This window comes from Pyrgilauda ruficollis, unplaced genomic scaffold (assembly GCF_017590135.1).
Source record: "Pyrgilauda ruficollis isolate IOZ18807 unplaced genomic scaffold, ASM1759013v1 scaffold6, whole genome shotgun sequence".
NCBI lineage: Eukaryota > Metazoa > Chordata > Aves > Passeriformes > Passeridae > Pyrgilauda > Pyrgilauda ruficollis.
Genome location: NW_024527710.1, coordinates 12,448,443 through 12,468,820, shown reverse-complemented (window position 1 = coordinate 12,468,820; position 20,378 = coordinate 12,448,443). Strand labels below are relative to the sequence as shown.

Genomic DNA, 20,378 nt, shown 5'->3' with positions numbered 1-20,378 from the left:
GAGAGCAGAGAGAGCAGTTAAAGCTTACAGAAAGGCTAGTCCCCAACTTCAAATTCACATTACTATTTGAAAGATGGTGAACATTTGCATTTTAATCTGGAGTAACAGCAGCTTGGCTCCCCAAGATAAGAAGATAGTGATTCAATTAGTTAATGTGTGTGCCTCCACTTAGAAATACTAGCCTGGCTTTTAATGATGTAACACCTTCCTTCATTTCTTCATGTAAGGTGACTTGCAGACTTGTTTCTGCCTGCAGGGTTAAGATGTAAAATGGGATCTTTTAATAATCCCAAAAGGCAGGACCTGCCTGCTCTATGCCATCGAGGAAAGCTTGATTTGCTCTTCTGGGCCTGCTCCAGGTCTTGAAGACGGTGCAAGCTGGATTAGATTTTAACAAGGTAGAATAAGATGAATACATAACAAGACCTGATCCCGTCCTTATGTCGATTGAATGTGCTGTAGTTGTTCCAAGCCTCCTTGCTTCACCAGCTTTTCAGACTGCTGTTCACATACTGTTGGCTAAAAGTGAACGAGGAAAAATACATTTCCTTACTGCTTGTGCCTGAATTTATGACTATTGAGCCTCCAACTTCCAGTTATGATGTCTCATATATGTAATAACACATTTTCTGCAGGTGATGAGGTTGCTGTAACTTGTGATGAAGTGCAGGCAGCAGTTTGGTTTATTTTGTAATGCTTCTTTGTGTGTACCTGAAAATGGGTCATTTTTCTCCTGCAAGAATCACAACAGGTATCTCTGCAGGGGGACAGGCAGCAGCTGAACCACACAGGGAAGGAGGGAGGCTGCCGTTAGCTTCACTCCGATTAAACTATTGCTGCAGGTGGAACAAAACTACCCAGATGCAGGCTCCAGGCTCACCAGGTGGAAATTGTTCCCAGGAATAAATAAAAATAGTGATGATGAAGATTGCCTCTTTAACACACCTAGAGGGGGAATGGAAATTTGTCACTTATGGGTTCTGCTTTGGGGACGGCAGAGATTGTTTCCTTGCATGACCTTTATAACAAGAAGTGTCAGACTTCATCCTGTATGTATCAGACTAGTGTGACATTGGATATTAATCCTGATGGAAAAGGATTATGTGATTTTCACGGGCACTCAGATAGATTATCCTTTCTGGCCTGGCTGGAAGGTGGCAAGAGTCCCTCTCTGCAGATGCTGGCTGGGAGCAGACTGTTCCCCGGAGAGCAGCACCACAATAACCAAGCAAGGGCAGCAGCTCTGGCTACTGAGCTTTCTTTTCACTTTCCATTCATTTCTGTTTTGAGGATTTGCCCCTTTGAGCAGGGGCAGTGGCATGGATGGAAATGGTGCAGACTTTGAGAAGTCTCTTTGTTAACAAACTCTTTGAAACACTGAGTAAAAATACCTGAAGGAACTTCTGGAGTAACATCACATTTAAAAAGATGTCATCTGTTTCTGGATGCCCATTCTTACATTGAAGTTTTGCCTAATATTTTGACAAATAATATTTTATCCTTAGGTTTGGGCATAACTGATAATTTTGATGTTTCACAGTATCACGTTAAGCCCTGAAATCTCTGAAATCTGTGCTGGGTTTCACACTGGATAATAAGAGAAGCAGTCATGTTTTGTCTGGTTTTTGTCTCACTTCCCACTGCATCTCTCCCAGGGACCACGTCCCTGCCTTCACCCCTCCAAGTTACCTCACTGAACTTCCCTGTGTCATCCCACAGAAAATGTTCCTTCCGGGAAGGGGCTGGAATGTCTGCTCTTACTTGCAAGGAAAAAACTCAGGTTGCTGCTGCTATCAGGTATTATGGCACTATTGCTTCTGGGGCTGAGGGGTCCTGACCACCTGTGTGAAAGGTGTGTGCTGTAGGAGAGCTGTTCCCCAGCTTCTCCAGGGAAAAAGCAGGAGTTTGGGCAAAGGATTCAAGGGTTGGGCGGCACTGCTCACCATCTGTACCAGGCTGTACTGCAACAGTGATATGGGACAGAACTGCATGGGTGTCACTTCAACCCCTTCCTGGGGTATCAATTTACAGCAGCTGAACCATCTGAAATACAAATATATTGGGGTTCAGGTTTTTGTTTTGTTTTAAATTACAATAAAAGCTGCAGTTGTACAAAAAGCCTTTTGGGGAAGTAGCTAAAGCCATAGGCTTACACTGGGGCACTGCAGCCTGGGACCACTTGTTGAAGCCTTTATAATTTACATCACTTTCTTTTTCTTCTTTGGTGTTTATACACTCAAGCATTAAAAAAATACATGAGCAAATTTATATTTTAAGCTCTTCTATATTTGCCTGCTGACTGCTGAGAAATATCATACAGGGAGTATTTTCCCAGACCTTCCAGAATCATACTCTTACTCTTTCCTGAAGTAGGTGAGGTCAGCTTCTGCTAAGAAATATACATTTTTCCCTGGTGCCTTGGCAGGAACCTCACAGACTGGACACCTGGCTTTCAGACAAGCCAAGGAAAGAAAAATGAGAAAAAAATCCCTCTCCTGTGATGTGAAAGCAGAACCATTTGCACACTGTGTCAGTAGCTTCTGCTCGTTAGACCTGCAAACTTTCCAGTGAAAAATGATCTGAAAATAAATGTGCAGTGAGTCATTTTTTTTCCTTCCCTGAGTTATACCTTTAATTAATCTCAATCAGGTTACAAAATCCATTTTTACTCAGATTTAAAAAGCATGCACTCTGACAAATAAATCTTGTACTGAGTGCACATTGTTTGTGATTGTTCCTGCTCAAGACCTGTCAGCAAATGTATCATTACTAATTGCCCAAGTTCCAACAAATCAAAACACTCTAGTTTTATGTTAAGGAAGGAGTTGAGCTCTTAAATTTCTATGTCTGTTAAAGCTTTAAATTGCCTTAGTGCATCACGTGGGGGCATGTCAGCTTCAATTCAGAAGTAATAATCCAAAGAGTTGTCAATAATTGAGGACAGTATATATAGGATTATTTATTTTAATCCTGTTAGGCTTGTTCTTTTGATTTGGTTTGGTTTTATATTTTCCTTTATCCTCAAATTGCTTTTGGACCTAAGTATATAAGCAGCAGGTGAAGGTCATTAAAAAAATTAGTCTATTTAACTCAGTGAAATCCAGGCTCAACTCAGAATATTTCATGCAAATTACAAACAAAACAAAAAAAAAAATCTGATGATAGAAATGTGAATCACATGATGTGTTTTATCATAAAAAGTGCAGCTATTCCACCTGCTTTGTCTCTGCAGGAGGGCTTTCTATTTCATGATCCAGACTTGCTGTGAGCACTCCCCATTGTAGCCTTGTTGTGTTCTGACCTGCTGCCAGTCCTGGGTTTGTACCTGTCATCCCATGTTTATGGATGTTCATGTTCTGCAAAGTGAAGAGTAATAACCCTTTAGCTGCAGTGTTACAATTATTCTGAACTACCCTCAGATCTCAATCCCTTTCTCATTTGGTTTATTCTTTAAAAAGCAAAATAGAAGACAAGTGTTCATTTCTTCTCTTAAAAGGGACATGTTTGTGGCTTCAAGTTGTATTTTGAAGTAATTTTAAAATATTCTTCTCTTTTTTTTTTTTTTACATCTTTGCCAGACATACTTCTCTTTGGTATGTCATCCCAAAGTTGCTGTACATAGACAATATAATCCCAAAGACGCCCCAACTCTCAAGTACTAATAGCCTTTAAAAAAATCTCTTTGGGAAGTGTAAGATTTTCAGAATAATGTCACCAATATTTACACAATCTGCGATTGAAGGTATATCTTTAATATTCAACAGGCAGGAATTTATTATGGAAAACTAAGGTAAAGCCATCCCTCTGTGGTGTCACACTGTTGGGAAAGCTCTCAGTCCCACTGGGCATACCAAGAGCCTTAACACAAACCTGAGAATAGTCAGCAGCCCCTTTCTCAGTTACACTGTGCTGTAAAAATAGTCACCCAGACCAGCAACCAGAAATTTGACCTTATAATGCTCTACACTAAAGCTCATCATTGTTACACTAATCTTGCTTTATTCTGTCCCTGGATTGTTGCATGCTAATGGTGATTTCTTTTAGGGGGATTTGTGGGAGGATATGAGTTGGCCAACACTAGGCACTGTAGCAAGAACTCTCCCTAAACTCAGGCCTTCACTAATACAGGGGCATAGGAGGAGAGAGAATTGCCTTGTTTTGGGTGGGGATGAAAAGAGATTGATTTGAACATTGTGGATGTTTATCAGCAGAAATTATTTTTAACGTGTCTTAGAATTCTTATCTGTCCATGATATAGAACAGGCATAAAGTAAATAAAAGGTAATAAATATTCAGCCCATGCTATTGCTGAGTGACAGCTGATGCTTTCAGTGGATTTTATGTATCCATCAGTGATAACCTGCAAATCATTCATTACAGTGTGCCTTCTGAAATGATGAGGCTTTGTTAAGCAACATTCAGCTAATGAAATAGCACACCTTAGGCAAAACACCTCCAACATGTGCCACTCATTGCTGCCAAAGACTAAAATCACTCCCTACAAACAAGACAAGTGCAAGGCAGTTACATGTTGTGCCAAGGAACAACATATTCCTTTCAATTCAGGGGCATTCCATCTCAGGGTGCTCGCTCCATGAGCTACTTTCACATGGTATTTGTAAGGTTGCTTCATTGCATGACTCACCCCACAGACTCGCCTGCCAGACCGGCACAGGATCAGGAACCCAACTCCGTGCTGTAATCAGGGATTTTATGAGACTTTTTTGTGGACTACACCTTCTGCATGCTGCCTTTTAGCAACAGCTACTACCTAAGTACAATGGATTGGCTAAGAATCACTTCTCCTGCTGCTCACAACTAAGCCTCTTGCTCTTTGAATCCTTTTATTGCTTCCCCATCTTCTCGATATTAGCGCTGAGCCTTCTGTCCCTGCTGGCTAAATCCCACCTAATCCAAATCTTGTCTTTAGTACATCTCTGCTATTATCTCCTGTATCCCTTCCACGTCATGTACCCCTCCCATCTCAACTTCATCATCATTACAACATAAATACCTGATGCCTTCCTGACACAGCTTCCCAAATTTTGTCTTCCTTCTCTAAGCTTATTTCTGAGGGCACCCACTACCTGTTCTTGCACCTCTTACCTGCGTCATCTCACAGCCAGCCCGCTGTCCTGGACTGATTCTCAAGTCTGAAAGCATCAGCCCCCTAAATCTCAGTCTGCAAAAGCACAGTCAGATAGAAAATGTTGTGGTCTGAACACCTTTGTTAGTCATATATGTGAATCAGAGCTTTTTGTCTGGCCATGTGAGTTTCTGGTAGCTTCAGTGGGCTTACTCATGATAGCAAATGCTACATTCAATAGCAGGCATTTGCAGGATCATCCTCTGTGATTGTAATCCCTTTTAGATGGGGAATGTGTCAGCATTTTATAAAGGGATGTAAAGACGCATGTGGCCTGCACAAAGTCTCCATAATTAATGTTGCTCCATCAGTTGATTACAGGAATTTACAGGCTGCACTATTATAATACAATAGCCTGTTGGAGTTTGATGTTTATGAAGAAAGGATAGAAGGAAAAAAGGGGAAAATTAGTGCAAATATTCATTGATGTGGTAGCTGTTTCTGTGGGTATAATGTCTATCTGTTCAGGGCTGCTGTTAGCAATAGACAGGGGAGTTTTTTTCCCCTAAATTCTAGCTTGTGAAGCCTGGGACAGGCTTGAGTTTTCCCCAGTCTGTGTGTATGATATTTGGGATTTATAAGCTGTTTCTCTGTGAACTCTGTGTGAGCATCACGTTGTTGAACTGTTTGACAGATTGAAAGAAACCAAGAACGAAGCTCAAAGGACAACAATTCTCCCTTACGCAATCTAGAAAACAATTCTCTAAAATATTACATCAGCTGCTGGCAGCTTTAGGTTTGCCTGCCTGCTAATTTACTATCACAAGTGTTCCAGAATCCTTTGTAATCCAACCATTGCTATTTATAATCGTAATGATTTATTTAAGGTCTCTGTATATGTCAGCATAAAGTCATCAAAAAAAGCAAAATGAAGATTAGTTGGCTGGAAGCACACAGAATGGAAAAGAATAACCCAACAATGGAATTGAGATAAAGCTTAGACACAGTAAATAACTAAAAAAAAAAAAAGGGCAATTGCTTTATTTTCAACTCATCATATAGGAGCCAGAGCCTGTGATTTTGGCACCAGGCAGTTCCCATCACAGGCTATTAAGAGCAGGGAAACAGGTGTCTGGTGGCCAGGGAAGGAAATGAGAAGCCGTGACACCTGAATTGAGATCATAGACCTGCTCCTGCCTTTGTGCCTAGGGAAAAGGCATTAACTGCTTGATGGCTCAGCTCCTCAGCAGGCTGTAGTGGCACCCAATTCTCAGCCGTTAAAACTTTTTACTTATTTATGAGGTTTTTTTTTCTATGGAGCACTGTAATGATGCAAGGCAACTTTATTATGTTCAGTGGAAAATGCAAAGTTGAGAAAAAACGCTGAAGGATTGTGTAGTGGAGCGCAACACTTTTTAGAGCTGAGTCTCTAGGTCATTCTGAGGCAGGGATTTGAGTGGTGTCCCTAAGGATTTGCTGTTATATATGCTGAAATGATCAATCAAGGATAAAAAATGGACTGTTCTCATCTCATAGATCATTTCACAGTGAAACAGTTAAACTCCTGGCTGCTTTCTGAAAAACAGAGATCTGCATTAATAAGGTGACCTTATCAGAGCCACCCCCGGGGGGAAGGCGGGGAGAAAAAAGGTTGTAGAAAGAAAGCGAATCCTATTGTTAATCTTTTTTTCAGGGAGACTTGGATACCTGAATGCAAATTACTTTATATTTAAATTGTGTGAAAGCACAAAAGGTTTGTGTCTACAATTGACAGTTATTTCATTAGCTGACTTGTGCAGCCTTGCAAATGGTTTCTAGTGTTAACTTTCCTTGGATTTGTTTTCTTTGTTCTTTGCAGATCTTGCAACAGTGATCATTTTGATTAATGTATTCAGCGCTCTGTTTTACTCCTGATTCATGTTTTTTGCAGCAGTCAATGTTCTGGCCTGGGTAAGGTGAGACTGTGAGGTGGCTCCAGTTTTCCTCCAGCAGGGCTGATCTGATGGGCTGTTCTCCAGCTGGAGAGGAGTATGGAGGCTGCTGTAATGCATTTTGCATGGTAGCGACCCCAAACACGAGTCAAAGCAGGTTTTAATCATCAGATGTAGGATTGTTGCAGCCACATCCTGCTGTGACAGCAGATGGGTGCTGTGCATGGGCTCTGTGGGGCTGGAATATCATCTTTGTATCTCTGTGAGCCTCTCAGGATTAGATATGCTGGCTTTGGGCCTCTGTTCACACAGGTTTGTGGTTCAGAGTGTGGTTCACTACATCCCAAAATCAGGTGTTTCTGTTCTTGTCTGTTTAAAAAAGCTACCACACAAACTGAGGTATTAATCTTGAAGGGAAGGAGAAGATGTAGGTTATAACTTACCCTATATTGCTTCAGCCACACCAACACCATGTATCCAGTCTGTGCTCCATATCTGAGGAACCAATGATCACTTCAGGAGGGAATGGTCCTTCCTACTCCTAAACTGATGGATGATCTCTCATCTGGAGGTGCTGGCCTTCCGTTGATCCAAAAGATGAGCTTCATCACGCCACTCAAGTTTCAGTAAAGTTGAGTTTTAGGGTAGGTCCTGTCAATCCAACCTGCTGATCTGGACTGAAAAGCATCATCAAGGTTTACACACCAATGTAAAAAACCATCCATAGGAATTGCTCGATTAATTGTCCCCGATGCACATTGATCTGCAGGCAAGTTGCCGGAGGCATGCAAGCTCTTACTATCCTTTCCCTCCTTTCTTCTTTATTTCTTTTCCTCAGACTACATTTTTCTTCTTTGCAGAACTTTTTGTCATTAGTTGTTGCAATCAATCTGCCATTCCCCGCTGACGCCTCTTATTGCATTGGTTTTTCAAACTCTTTCAGCGGCGCCTGAAGCATTACATCACTCTTCAATCCGCACCAGGCTCCGAGTCCTAAAATACAAACACCTCAGGGAACTGGGCCTGAGTTTCCTCACAAGCCACTCGTCCCCATTACCCTCCCTGAGAGTCACAGCTTCAGGAATCACAGTGAGATCCCAGGACAAAACACTTGAGATACAAAGCAGGGCTTCAACAGTAAAATCAGAAAACAGGCCCAGCCACCTCTATAAAACATCACTTTGAAACCGCTCTCCATATGCAGGGGAAGTGAACTCATCAGAACAGTTTTTACTTCCTCATGAATATTTTCAAGCCATTTCCCATTTTTACAAGAAATCCAACATACAAAGGATTTTCTGAGAACTCTTTGTGAAAATAGGAAACTTGAGTTTTTTTGGGTTCAGAGCCTTGAATTTTTTAATCTTGATTTTACGTGGTCACCTAGAGAAAAAAGAAAGAAAAGGATTTTATGGGTCTATAAGGGAGGCTCTGAGAGAAAGCAGTGGAAAGGTACATTATTTTTTGCTTCACAAGTCTAAGTATTTTCCCTGCACTTTCTTCTGCTTCACAGCAATAAATATAATAGGATTTTTTCAGCCTTTATTCTTGGACTTACTTCTTAGTAGATGTTTAATTTTAAAAAGTGAAAGACAAAAGCGGGGATAGATGGGAATGAGTATCAGGGAAGAACAGGGACACTTGAAACTCAAGGGAAAAGGAAAAACAGAATAGCTCAAGTTAGGTCAAGATTTGTTCATTTTCTTTTAAACTATACTTGGAAGAAAAAATCTTTAGACAAATATTTGTAGATAAAATTCTATCTAACTGCTTTTTCACACAGGAGTCTCACAAATCATTAGTCTGGTCCACAATTGGACAGCTCTTCCAGCTGATCTGGCAAAAAATATTCAGATCTCTTTGTCCATGATAACAGTGAAATCAAATAGCTGCTCAACATGCAAAATATTAGAGAAACAAATACCTTCTTCTGCCTAATTTTGCTTTACATCATTTTTATGCTAAATAGTAGACCTTCTGATCACTGTGAAAGAGAGCTGTTATTTGTGAACGCCAATTTCAATGTTTTGGGTTGAAACTTAGCTTAATGTATGAAATCCACGTCCTTGCTGTCACGAAATCTCCATTTTCCCACTTTTACAATATTGCTGGCATATGTCTCCAGCTGTCTGTTGCTGACACAGAATTGCTTGTGATTATCTGATGCTGAGCTGTTCCGCTCTGTTTTTGTGGTTTTAATCTCTCCAACAATACCTGAACACGCTGTGCAGATCGTGATTATTGGGGCAGAATACAGTCGTCTTTGAAATTTATTGTCCCACACAGAAAATTGGAAATCCTTAGGATCTTTATATCTGGATTGAATGCGAACTGCACTTCTTTTTGATTTCATAATTTAACATTGCAGACTGTTGACTTATTGACTACAGCGTTAGCATTTTCCAGATTGGCAGACAAATTGCCTTGTAGGAGTGTCTATGCATATTTATACATCATCCAAAGGTTAAACGATAGAATATATTTTAATTGCCTAGAGATAACTTTGTAATTATACCGCTGGTACCAAAACTTCTAAAGTTAAAAGATGAAAGTTAAGCACTGAAACCCACATTTTTCTCCAAGTAAATAAACCACTCAGCAGTACTGATTACTGACAGTCTTTCACTGATGTTAATTAAATAGAATCTCAAAGACATAGCTGCCATTTTAGGCAAAATTTTAAAACAGAGGGAATTCTAGTTTTCTTCTTAGTCTTCCTAAGCATGGCATTTATATTGGTCATGCTATTTGAGAAAGGACCACAAGCAAATAAACCCCAAAATGTAAAACAATTAAAGCAAGGCATTCATATGTAAGCATTTTTTTTCCACTTCCATTTGCCTTAAAATCTGAAGGTATAAAAAACTAAATCCCCAAAGAAGCTAAAACATGTCATGTGCTGCAAGAGCACCAAATACACTCACTGAGAATATTTTTCAGAGAAAACATAACCTTGGAGCTATTTGAGTATTTAAGAGAAAATCTAATTGCTACTTACATTTTTTACTTCCCACTTCAGCAATACTTTTCTCTCTAGAATACAGACCCCTAAAGAAATTACTAAGGAATAACAAGTGTTCTGCAATTTGGTGATTTACAGTGACTCTTATATATGAGCTCTTAAAATAAGGTTCTGCATATGGACTGGGGCAATCCAAGTCACAAATACAGGCTGGGCAGAGAATGGATTAAGAGCAGCCCTAAGGAGAAGGACTTGAAGATGTTGGTTAATGAGAAGCTCAACATGACCCAGCAATGTGTGCCTGCAGCCCAGAAAGTCAAACCTATCAAGAGCAGTGCAGTCAGCAGGTCAAGGGAGGTGATTTTAGATCATCTTTAAGGTCCCTTCAAACCCAAACTGTTTTATGATTCTATGAATGTGAGTAAATTCACAGTAGTTTGCTCTCTCAGTGGAAGAAATACATGACCCTGCAGTAGCTCAGTTACTTTCTGTGCTTTTACCTTTACGAGTGATCAGTAAGAACTCATCTGGAGTGTAATGCATTGAACAAGAGACTGGGAGACAGATGCATCCCTCTCCTGGGGGTTTTGACTAGAGGAAATTATGTGTGTTTATTAGGTGAAGAAAAGGATTTTACAAGTGGAGGTGCAGAGTGGGAGGGCTGAACCCCTTCAGGCAGATGGGGGAACCAAAGCAGGCGCCTCACTTGCCAGGCAAGGTCCCTGCAAGGAGCTTATCAATTAAAAATGGGAGACATCACTGTGATGATCTCCTGGTCTTGTTGGTGGATTTTGAAAGAAATTTCCCTTAGCCTAGTTTTGAAAGGAACTTTATATCTGCACCTGCCAGGGGTGAGAATTTCAGGCTGTTAAAGTAAGAGGTGTCTTTTTTCAATCTTTGCTCCAGAGCAAGATGGGAGTTACAACACTCTGTGCTCCATGGTTTCTGTGGATGGGGTTTTGGCAGCTTCCACACTGAGCACAGATGGTATTTGAGATCTTGTACTGAGACAGCCCTGCAGGGTAAGCAATAACTCTGTCAGTTTTCTTGGATTGTAAAGCTGCATATAGATATCTGAGGTCCACCGGCGTCCTTGCTACATCCAACCTTTCTTTGAGTTCATTTTGCTACATGATGTGAGGGCAAGAATGGCTACTATCCTTGTTTCCAGGGTTAACAAAGTAAAAAAAAAAAAACAAAACAAATAAAAGCCAGGAGAGCTGTCAGGAGTGATGTTAGTGAGTTTTGGAGAGACCATGAAAATGCCTTTGGGATGCTGAGGTTCAGATTGGATATTAGAAAGAAAATTCTTCCCTGAAAGGGCTGTCAAGTCCTGGAACTGGCTGCCAAGGGAAGTGATAGAGTCGGCATCCCTGGAGATATTTATAAGAGGTGTAGATGTGGTGCTCAGGGATATGGTGTAGTGGTGGGCTTGGCAGTGTTGGGTTAATGGCTGGAATTAATGACCTTAAAGGCCTTTTCCAACCTAAATATTTCATGATTCTGTGATTCTAGATAGTGCATCCACATCAGAGGCAGGACAGATAAGGGTGTCTACTGAACTGTCATTACTTCTTAAGAAATGTGTCAATTCATCACTTCTCATCAGTGAAAATTTATCTAAAGCATTATTAGCTTACTTCCCAATCAGTTAACTATTGAAGCAGAGTCTTGAGCTACTGCACTGGGCTGATTCCTTTTAGCCCTTAAACAAAATTCAGATTTCCTTTGCTTTGTGGTCTTTTCTCTTGCATTTTTGGATAAGAGCTGAAGGTATACCTTATATTTATGTTCCCTAAATACTGTGATATATTCTCAGTAGTGCCCCCTTTTGCTTCTAATTAAATCCCCACCTATCTTGTCTTTTCTATTTTCTTACCTCTTATATGTACTGGTAAATAATAAGAGAAGGAATTTGGAAAATATAGGCCATTTGAAAGAAATTCTGTATGTATCATATCAGAGAATTTGAAAGATTAGAGAAATGTTTACAGCTCCCAAAGAGTCAGTCTGTAGTCCAAGATTTAATAAAGGGATGGACATGAGCCCTGCTTGCTCTCACTGCTCTGGAAGGACTGGTTTTGCAATATTTTCTGTCTTCAGAACAGTAAAACTACTTCTGATGAATTTAGCAAAGTTTGTATGCAGCAGTGCCCCAGACACTTTCTTATTTTCCTTGACATTATTTTTTCATCAGTTTGGATGGTGTAGTATCTGCAGACAGTGCATGTTCCAAATATTGGATTGCTGTGTTTTTGCATACAAACCTTGTAAAGGAAAAGAAATACCACACTATGTGTACAAGCATCAAAATCTGATTATATGCAGGATTCTAATCTTAATATCACACCATCTTCACTAAAAGCATTGCAAGAATATTCCAATTCATATTCTGAATGGTGTGTTTCTCTGCAGTCATCTTGCAGAATTCTTATTCCTACTAGGAGAAAATCAGTATACTGAACTGAATAAAAATGTATACATTAAATTGCTTATTCAAATGTCCACCTTTGATGTTTGCAGAGAATTCAAGCAGGAAGCAGCACAACCCGAGCTTTGTTCTATTGATACAAGAGGCTAACGTGAGTTAAAAAACAGGAAAGAATGAGAAGTTGCTTAATACACTGGAAATGTGGAAAAAATGTAGATTTCAGTTATTAGCTTTCACAGCTGTATCTGCATAGAAATATACTAACGGCTGGGTGACATTTCATGCATGAACTTGATAGTGCATCCTTAAAAACATTCATGTTAGAAGAGTACTTAAAGGAAACCTCAAATTCGAGTATTCACATTTTTGTTTAAAAAAAAAAAAAAAACCAAACCCTGGTTTCCCTAGGGTATTCCAGTGCAAGGTATTTCTTTATGACACAAAGCTTTCTTTGTTATGAGGAATTCTGGGACAGCCTAGGAAGGGTCCTTTTTTCTGATCACACTTTAAAAAAGATCCTGATTCCCCTGAATGTTAAATATTATTGAACAATAGATGTTGCTCAGGCTTTTGTGGAAAATACCAGCAAAGCAAGAAGACCCTTGAGGTTTCAAACACCTCTCGGATTATCAGTTTCCTATGCCATTTTCTATTTTGAGGGAACACCTTCCTTGTAAGTGGGACAAAGATGAATGCCAATCATCTACACTGTGTGAGATAAAAGGAGTTACTCTGCTTTGAAAAACTAGAACAAATCTTGGAGGGGTCTATCACAGTTACCCCCTCGTATGAATTTTTGGGAGCTGGGTCACAGCAACTCCTTCCAATTCACATTTGCTTGTTGTGTGCTGTTGTTTTTTTGGTTTTTTTTTCTAATTCACCTACGAGAGCAGACCAGGTGCAGCTTCATTTGTAACTCATAAATGATAAAGATGTCTGTTTTTATTTAGAGTGGAGAGGTTCAGAGAGCATAGTGAAGGATTTTAGATCAGGGAGTACTTTCGCTTGCCAGAAGTTTCAGCTTTCATTTTCTGTTCTTTTAATTTAAACATGATTATTAACAATGCACAGCTGAGGAAGGCACTTTCCTGAAATATTCCAAGGATTATTCCTGCTCTGTTATCTCCTTTTCACCTTCCACAACAGGATTTTAGGTGCTTGCATTAGTTGATGTTCTTCAGAAGAGCAGCTGGTCCATCTCTGATTGTGACTTTCATTAGAAGTAGAAAACTCTACCTTCTGAAGTAGTGAGATGTGAGCACTAAGTCCTGGGAACACGTTCTAAAAACTCACTTTATAATGAAATATAAACCAGTCTTGAAAGGGATTAGAAGGAATATGACAGGAGTATAAATTAAAAAGCACTGCATTGTGAAAACATCTATTTAAGCAGTTTTGACTCTGCCTTCACCAATTCCTACAGCTGCTGATTGTCCAGAATCTTCCAAAACAGCAAGAACCATCTCTGGAGCCTGTCCACACTCTTGCTATAATGAGATTTCTAAAGGAAAGTGGGAGTATGTGGAGGTACCCTTTTGGAAAAAATGCAGTCCTGCATTTTTAGTAGCTGACCTCCTTTCCTTCTGTGTCTATCCTACACTACTTGTATAAACCTCTCAAGCAGAATAGGTCTCTGCAGAAGAGGGCTGCAGGATCATTTTCCCTATCAGTATGAGACATAAATGCTCGTTCAAGACAGAACAGTGCTGTACAGATTTGAAAACAGAAAACCAACACAAAAATATTACGAAAAAGGGAAATTAATATCGTCTTAGAGGATCCGTCTAAACCACACCATAATCACAGGCAGTGTCTAGTAATGGTATTTTACACTGAAGCCCAAAGGTTACAAAAAGACTTTAGTCTTTGCCAAAAGAAAGTCACTTTCTCATCTGTAGTGCAGAAGGAATCAAATTCTTGCAGTGCTGCAAAATCTATATATGTAAAGCTACTTTTAGAGTCATACTAGTAAAACGCCTGTCAAAAGTCAGGGGAAAGCCTGGTTTATAATAGGAAAGGGCAAATTTCAAATAAAATTTCCAGTTAGAGTGAAAATATATAGGCTGAAGCCATCAGTGGATGGTAGTAGCAATAAAGATCATTTGGGCTGCAAGAGCAATATCGTTTGCAGAGCAGTTTTTGCAGACGGTGGCAATGGCACCTGAAGGACGCGTTTCACAGGTGAGTCCACGCACGAGTCAGCTCACACAGAGCCTCCCTGCCTTCCTCACAGGAAAGGACTTTATCACATGGAAAACAGCATTTTACCTGAGTGCAAAAGATGGCATTTAGCAAGATTTGGAATGGTGTACGTGAGCTGAAAGACACGAGGTTTGAGAGGCATTTGCAGCTCCCAGAGAGGGGTGGGTGAGGGTGGGGGAATTGCTGCTCTCACCGAGCAGAGCTGGTGCCCACTGGCAGCGTCTCCTGGTTCCTGTTGACTTTCTGTGGGCACGTTTAACCTGTAATTTGGAAGAGGAAAATACAGTCTGGCACACATTCCTGAAGGGTTGCCAGTCCCAGATCTATCCATTGCATAGCCTGCCAGAATGGGAAAGATAAGTACCTTACAGATCAGTATCCACAGCAACAGATACTGGAATTTTATTTTTTTAATACATATAAAAACCCAACAAAAATAATTACTTTTTTATTTTCCAATTTCATAATAGTAATAATGACCTTTAGGTCAGGAATTTTCAGCAGTTAATGACTGTCTGGCTCTTTCTTTGGTTCTTGGTTTCTCTAGCCAGTCATTAACAGTGAGAAAAGTGCCTTCTCCTGTGGACACTTTGGCTTAATCGTTACCTTTTCATGCTACAGAATGCACCAGCTGGGAAATAAGTGTCTCCTATGCGAATGGATCCACGAAATGTGCCTTGGGTTTCATTTCTTTGAAAGAATATTCTGTGAGGGTGTGAGAGTTTACTGTAAAAGATGATTGACTAGTATCCACAGCCCTGAGAAAAGTTAGATCACTCTGAGGAATTGGGACTGAGGATGGTTTGAGGCCATAGATCTCAAAAGATTAAATCTTCAGAATTTATCTGTGTAATCTAGGTTCCCTTACTCTTGGTAACGGAGTGTTTCGGAATTATATATGGACACAAATATTTTCTTACCCATCTTTTAGGATCACACAGGAACAGGACCATTTTTTTTTTGTTTGTTTGTATTTTTATATGTAATCACTGTGATACTGAAAGCACAGTGTGGTGACAGTCTCTCAAGAGTTAAAATTTAAAATACAAAGGGGAGCAAGCCTCTGGAATGCTTACCCTGCTCCATCTGGATAGTAGATTCCCTCCTTCCAAACACCCTCTCTCTCAAAACACCTAGAAGCTGTATATGACTTTGTTCAGAGGAAAATACATTTATACATGGAAATGACTTTGTCTTGCACACCATTGTAATACAAAAATTGCAAACCATGGAATGGAAGTATCTTCTGACCACTCTACTGATCATATTCTTCATAAAAATTAGCCAGACTGTGAGTATATTGTGTTCCTGAACATATCTAAACCTTTGAACAGTCTTCAGTTCTTGTGCCTGTTAGCTGAGCTCTTCTTTACCCTGTATGACTTTTAATGCCATTGTTCCAATACAGTGTTACCCAAAAAAATGTGAATAGATCTTTCTTTTTTGTGACTATCAAGGTATATTGGAGCTTGAAAACAATTGTGTAAGAAATGCACTACTTGGAGGACAAATAAATCCACAAGATAACGATAGTTTTCTAAACCACATATTCAATGTGTAGGGATTCCCAGTGGTAGTCCAACATATGGTTACTACTGAAGAGACAGGTAGTGAAGCACCTCCACAGGGACAGTAAAAGAAAATGGGAATTTCTTTAGCAGATTTAAAGTCAATATGGTGTCCTTCGAGAATTTGGTACTAAATATGGAATAATGTGAATGATGAGCCTAATTTTAATGCTTTGCTGGGAAAAGAGATTTGGCACCTGCCTAACTTTTATTGGAACTATTAGCTTTTCATTTTGTATCTTTAAGTGAAAACAGAGTGTGCGTGAAAGCTGCAGACATCCGCCTTTGCTTGAATGCTTTTTTTACTTTTCAAGAAAAATAACACCAGCAAAATGCAAGTAGTGTTCCAAGAAAGAGCCACTCAGGAGTCCCACAAGGGTTGGGACTGTGTTTTGTGGTTTTTCCACTCTTGCAGTGACAGTATTACTTTCTCAGCTGAGGCTTCATTTGCATTTTGAAAGTACAACAATTTACTTCTCAGCAGGGCTGTGCTGTTTCTAAAAGGCTGGACTGGCTCAAAGATTTAAATCCAGTAAGGTTCCAGTAATTCCCTTTACAATGAGTTTTAAAATCTACACCTTTAAAATAGCTCTGCACCTTTAAACTTCAAGTTCAACTCCATGCTAAAGCAGCTGGCTAACCATTAGTAGAAATGGGAAAGGTCCAAAAGACAGGAGTGACAAGTGACTTGTGTTTCATTCACTGCTTTAATGGATTTTTCCTCAGCTTCACAGCTAACCAGTGCAGATTATTTATAGATTTTAAAGGCAGAAATTAACACTGTTCCTTGTAGGCAGAAGAAAAAAATGTATGCAATCATTATTAATTCTTTAGCATTATGATGCCTTCTGGCTCAACGGGACGGCAAGGGACAAAGAGTAAACATGCATTTATCATCCTGACCCTTATCTGTTCCCAAAAATGTCCTTCAGTGGAGAACTGTGAAACAGCCTGCCTAAAGGATTTGAGACCTTTTATTTTATTGCTGCTGATGCAAAAATCTTTCCAGTCTTTGCTGTAATTCAACATTCAAATGTAAAATATTGCAAACACCAGATTAGAGTGTTCCTTTTCCCCAAAAGCCCAAACCAACCAACAAAGCCACTATGATGCTACTGCCTTCACAAGAAGCCTTTTGGTTTCCTTTCATTGGGACAAATTACCCAGGCGTCCTTGGTACCCAAAGAGATCTCTCCCTTTCCAACTCAAACTAATTTTTGAGTCCTGACCTTTTCTTTGTTTCCTTTTATTTCCAGTTTTACCATTGCTCTCAGTTCCTTTCCCTCCACAGCTGCCTTACACACCCCTAATAGAACTCAGCTGTGGAGGGAATGTAATCCTGGCAGGAGGCAGTCTACCCAATCCCTCACTGGCCACTGAATTTAGTAGAACAGGATTGTCCTTCATGAAATTTTACCAGCGTCCATGGAGTAATTCCAGCAATCAGCCTGTCCTGTCATCTCTCTGCAGCTCCCTGTGCCCCACTGTAACACGAGGTAGAGGAGACAGCAGTGATACAGCAGCTGGTATTGTCTGATCAGCAACAAAATCCTTGCTGGAATTTCATTTCCCTTGCAGACTTGCTACTAGAATACATTTGTCATCCATACTTTGTAGCAGAGTTATATTTGCCTGTAATTACACACGAGTCTGGCAATACTTTATTGTTAACATAAAGTACTGCCATTTAAATCCCCAATCTTAAACTGGAGTATTTGCAAAACTCTGTAATTGCTAAAATAATAAAGCTGCCATTACTGTATGAGAAGTTTACAGCTTGTTGGCAAAATACTTACATTGGCTTAACTACACCTGTACAGATTCCTTATGTTTTCATGTGCTGTTTAAGACAGCCAGATTTCTGCTGGGCACAACCAAAAGTTTCTAGCACTGTCACAGAATGGCTGAGGTTGGGAGAGGCCTCAGGAGCTCCCCTAATCCAGCCCCTGCTCAAGGGGTTGCCCAAGACCGTGTCCAGATGCTTCTGAGTTACTTCCAAAGACGGAAACTCCACCAGCTCTCTGGGAACCTGTGCCAGTGCTCAGTCAAAACTGAACTCCGTGTTTTCCAGCTTGTGGTCTGATCCCATGTAGGAGGAGGTCAGTAAAAGATAACCAGGAAAAACAAGTTCAGTGTGGTTTTACTCAGTGCAATGGGCACAGATAGTACTGCAAATGCCCAGGGATATGAAAACCCACAAAGACAATATATTTTGGTTTCATTTTGTGTTGGTGTTTTGCAAACAAAAAACTGGTGATGCCCCTCTCTGGTACTCATTCTATGATTTTTTTTTTTCCTATTTTTACATGAAATAGTTTTCCCCACGTGATTGTTCTGTTCCTAAGTCTGGTTGGGTAAAACAGACCTCAGGACTAGAAAGAGCAGTATGAGTTTGCTCTGAACCATAAGCAGTTTTGCCACATTACCCTTTTCATACATGCACCTCAAAACATCCATACTTTGTATCTAAGAGTCTCCAAAAGTTTGGGAATTCGTGACAAAACTTGTGCCGTCTCTAAGCCTTGTTCTGACACACCTGCACAGCATTTCTCAGCTCTCTGTGCTCTTTTGGGAGAGGACAGGGGAGCTTTGTGCTCCTCCAGCATCCCCCAGGGCACGGAATGATGGAGTGCAGGTGGTTCTGCATTCCCATGAGGACCTTCATGTAAAAGCTGACGCTTGAGTGCTGTTGCCAAGTGGCAGATGAGTGTGGGGCTCTGTGTAGTGTTTGCAGGCCAGGAAGGATCCACTCTCCTTACACAGGTCCCTCCTGCCCCTTGAAACAAATCCCACTGTGTCACCCCTCTGTTTGTCCTCCAAAGGTGATCAGAGCAATGGAGCACCTCTCCAAGGAGGAAAGACTGAGAGAATCGGGATTGTTCAGCCTGGAGAAGGCTTCAGGATGGCCTTGCCACGGCCTTGCAGCACCTGAAAGGGACTTAAGAGGAAAGATGAGGAGAGACTTATTACAAGAGTGCGTAGTGACAGGACAAGGGGAAACAACTTCAAATTCAAAGAGTGCAGGTTTACATTGGCTATCAGGAAAAAAATTCTTTAGAGTGCTCAGGGTGGTGAGGCCAGGCTGTCAGGGAATTCATGGATGCCCCATCCCTGAAGTGTTCAAGTGTTGGATGGTGCTTGGAGCCCGTGCTGCAGGGGAGGCTGTCCCTGCCCGGGGCAGCAGGGCTGGGACGAGACCATCTTTAAGGTCTCTCCCAGCACAAACCACCCCATGATTCTCTGGAACAAAGCCTATTTCTGCGGCACACGTGTATGGAGTTCTCAACTTGGGGGCAAAACCACCTTCCCGAGGCCCTCCCTGGGCCGGCTCGGGACGGGTGAGGCGGGATCCGAGCCCCTGCCGCAGGTGCCGGGGCAGTGCGGGCCGTGTGCCCCGCAGGGGGCGGCAGGCAGGGCGGGGGCACCGAGCGGGGCCGGGGCCGTACGGGGCCGCGGGCGGGGCGCTGTTTGTTGGCGGCGGGCACGGAGCGGGGCCGGGGCCGTACGGGCTCTACAGGGCCGCGGGCGGGGCGCTGTTTGTTGGCGGCGGGCACCGAGCGGGGCCGGGGCCGTACGGGCCGTACGGGGCCGCGGGCGGGGCGCTGTTTGTTGGCGGCGGGCACCGAGCGGGGCCGGGGCCGTACGGGCCGTACGGGGCCGCGGGCGGGGCGCTGTTTGTTGGCGGCGGGCACCGAGCGGGGCCGGGGCCGCTCCCGCTGCCCCCGCCCGGGCCCGCCCCGCTCGCGTCGCTCCGCGCTGGATTGCTCGCGCCTGGCCGGCGCCGTCTGGGGCCCGGCGGGCGGCGCGGCCAGGCCCGCTCAGCCGAGCGCAGAGGCGGCCGCAGGAACAATACGGCGGCGGGCGCGGAGCCGCGCGGCCGCCCCGCACCATGTACGCGTTCGTGCGGTTCCTGGAGGACAACGTGTGCTACGCGCTCCCCGTGTCCCGCGTGCGGGACTTCAGCCCCACCTCCCAGCAGGACTTCGACAACCAGAAGGTCTACACCGTGTACCGCAACCCCGAGGAGGCGGCGGACGAGGACGACGAGAGCCCCGGCGAGTGGGGCGACCGGCTGCTGCTGCACAAGGCCCAGATCCTGGCGCTGGCAGGTGAGGGCGGGCCGGGCCGCGGGCGGGGGGGCGATGCCGCCCCCTCCCCGCTGAGGGAGGGATGGAGGGCGGGGGGCGAGGGCCGGGGG

General features: G+C 42.3%; 2 protein-coding genes across 3 annotated transcripts in view; both read left to right on the top strand.

Moving 5' to 3' along the window:
* Positions 1-20,378, top strand: part of AGBL4 (AGBL carboxypeptidase 4) — a gene marked incomplete at its 5' end in the record, with an annotated part of 879,139 nt that overhangs the window by 507,234 nt on the left and 351,527 nt on the right. The window lies entirely within an intron of this gene.
* The window catches only part of BEND5 (BEN domain containing 5), a 31,146-nt gene continuing 30,611 nt past the window's right edge, over positions 19,844-20,378 (top strand). The window contains exon 1 of one of the 2 annotated variants that reach the window (XM_041483149.1): positions 19,844-20,289. In XM_041483149.1, coding sequence (XP_041339083.1) covers positions 20,070-20,289 — 220 coding nt within the window. In that variant the 5' untranslated portion in view covers positions 19,844-20,069. The remainder of the gene's footprint in view (positions 20,290-20,378) is intronic. The other variant, XM_041483148.1, reaches the window with a different exon arrangement.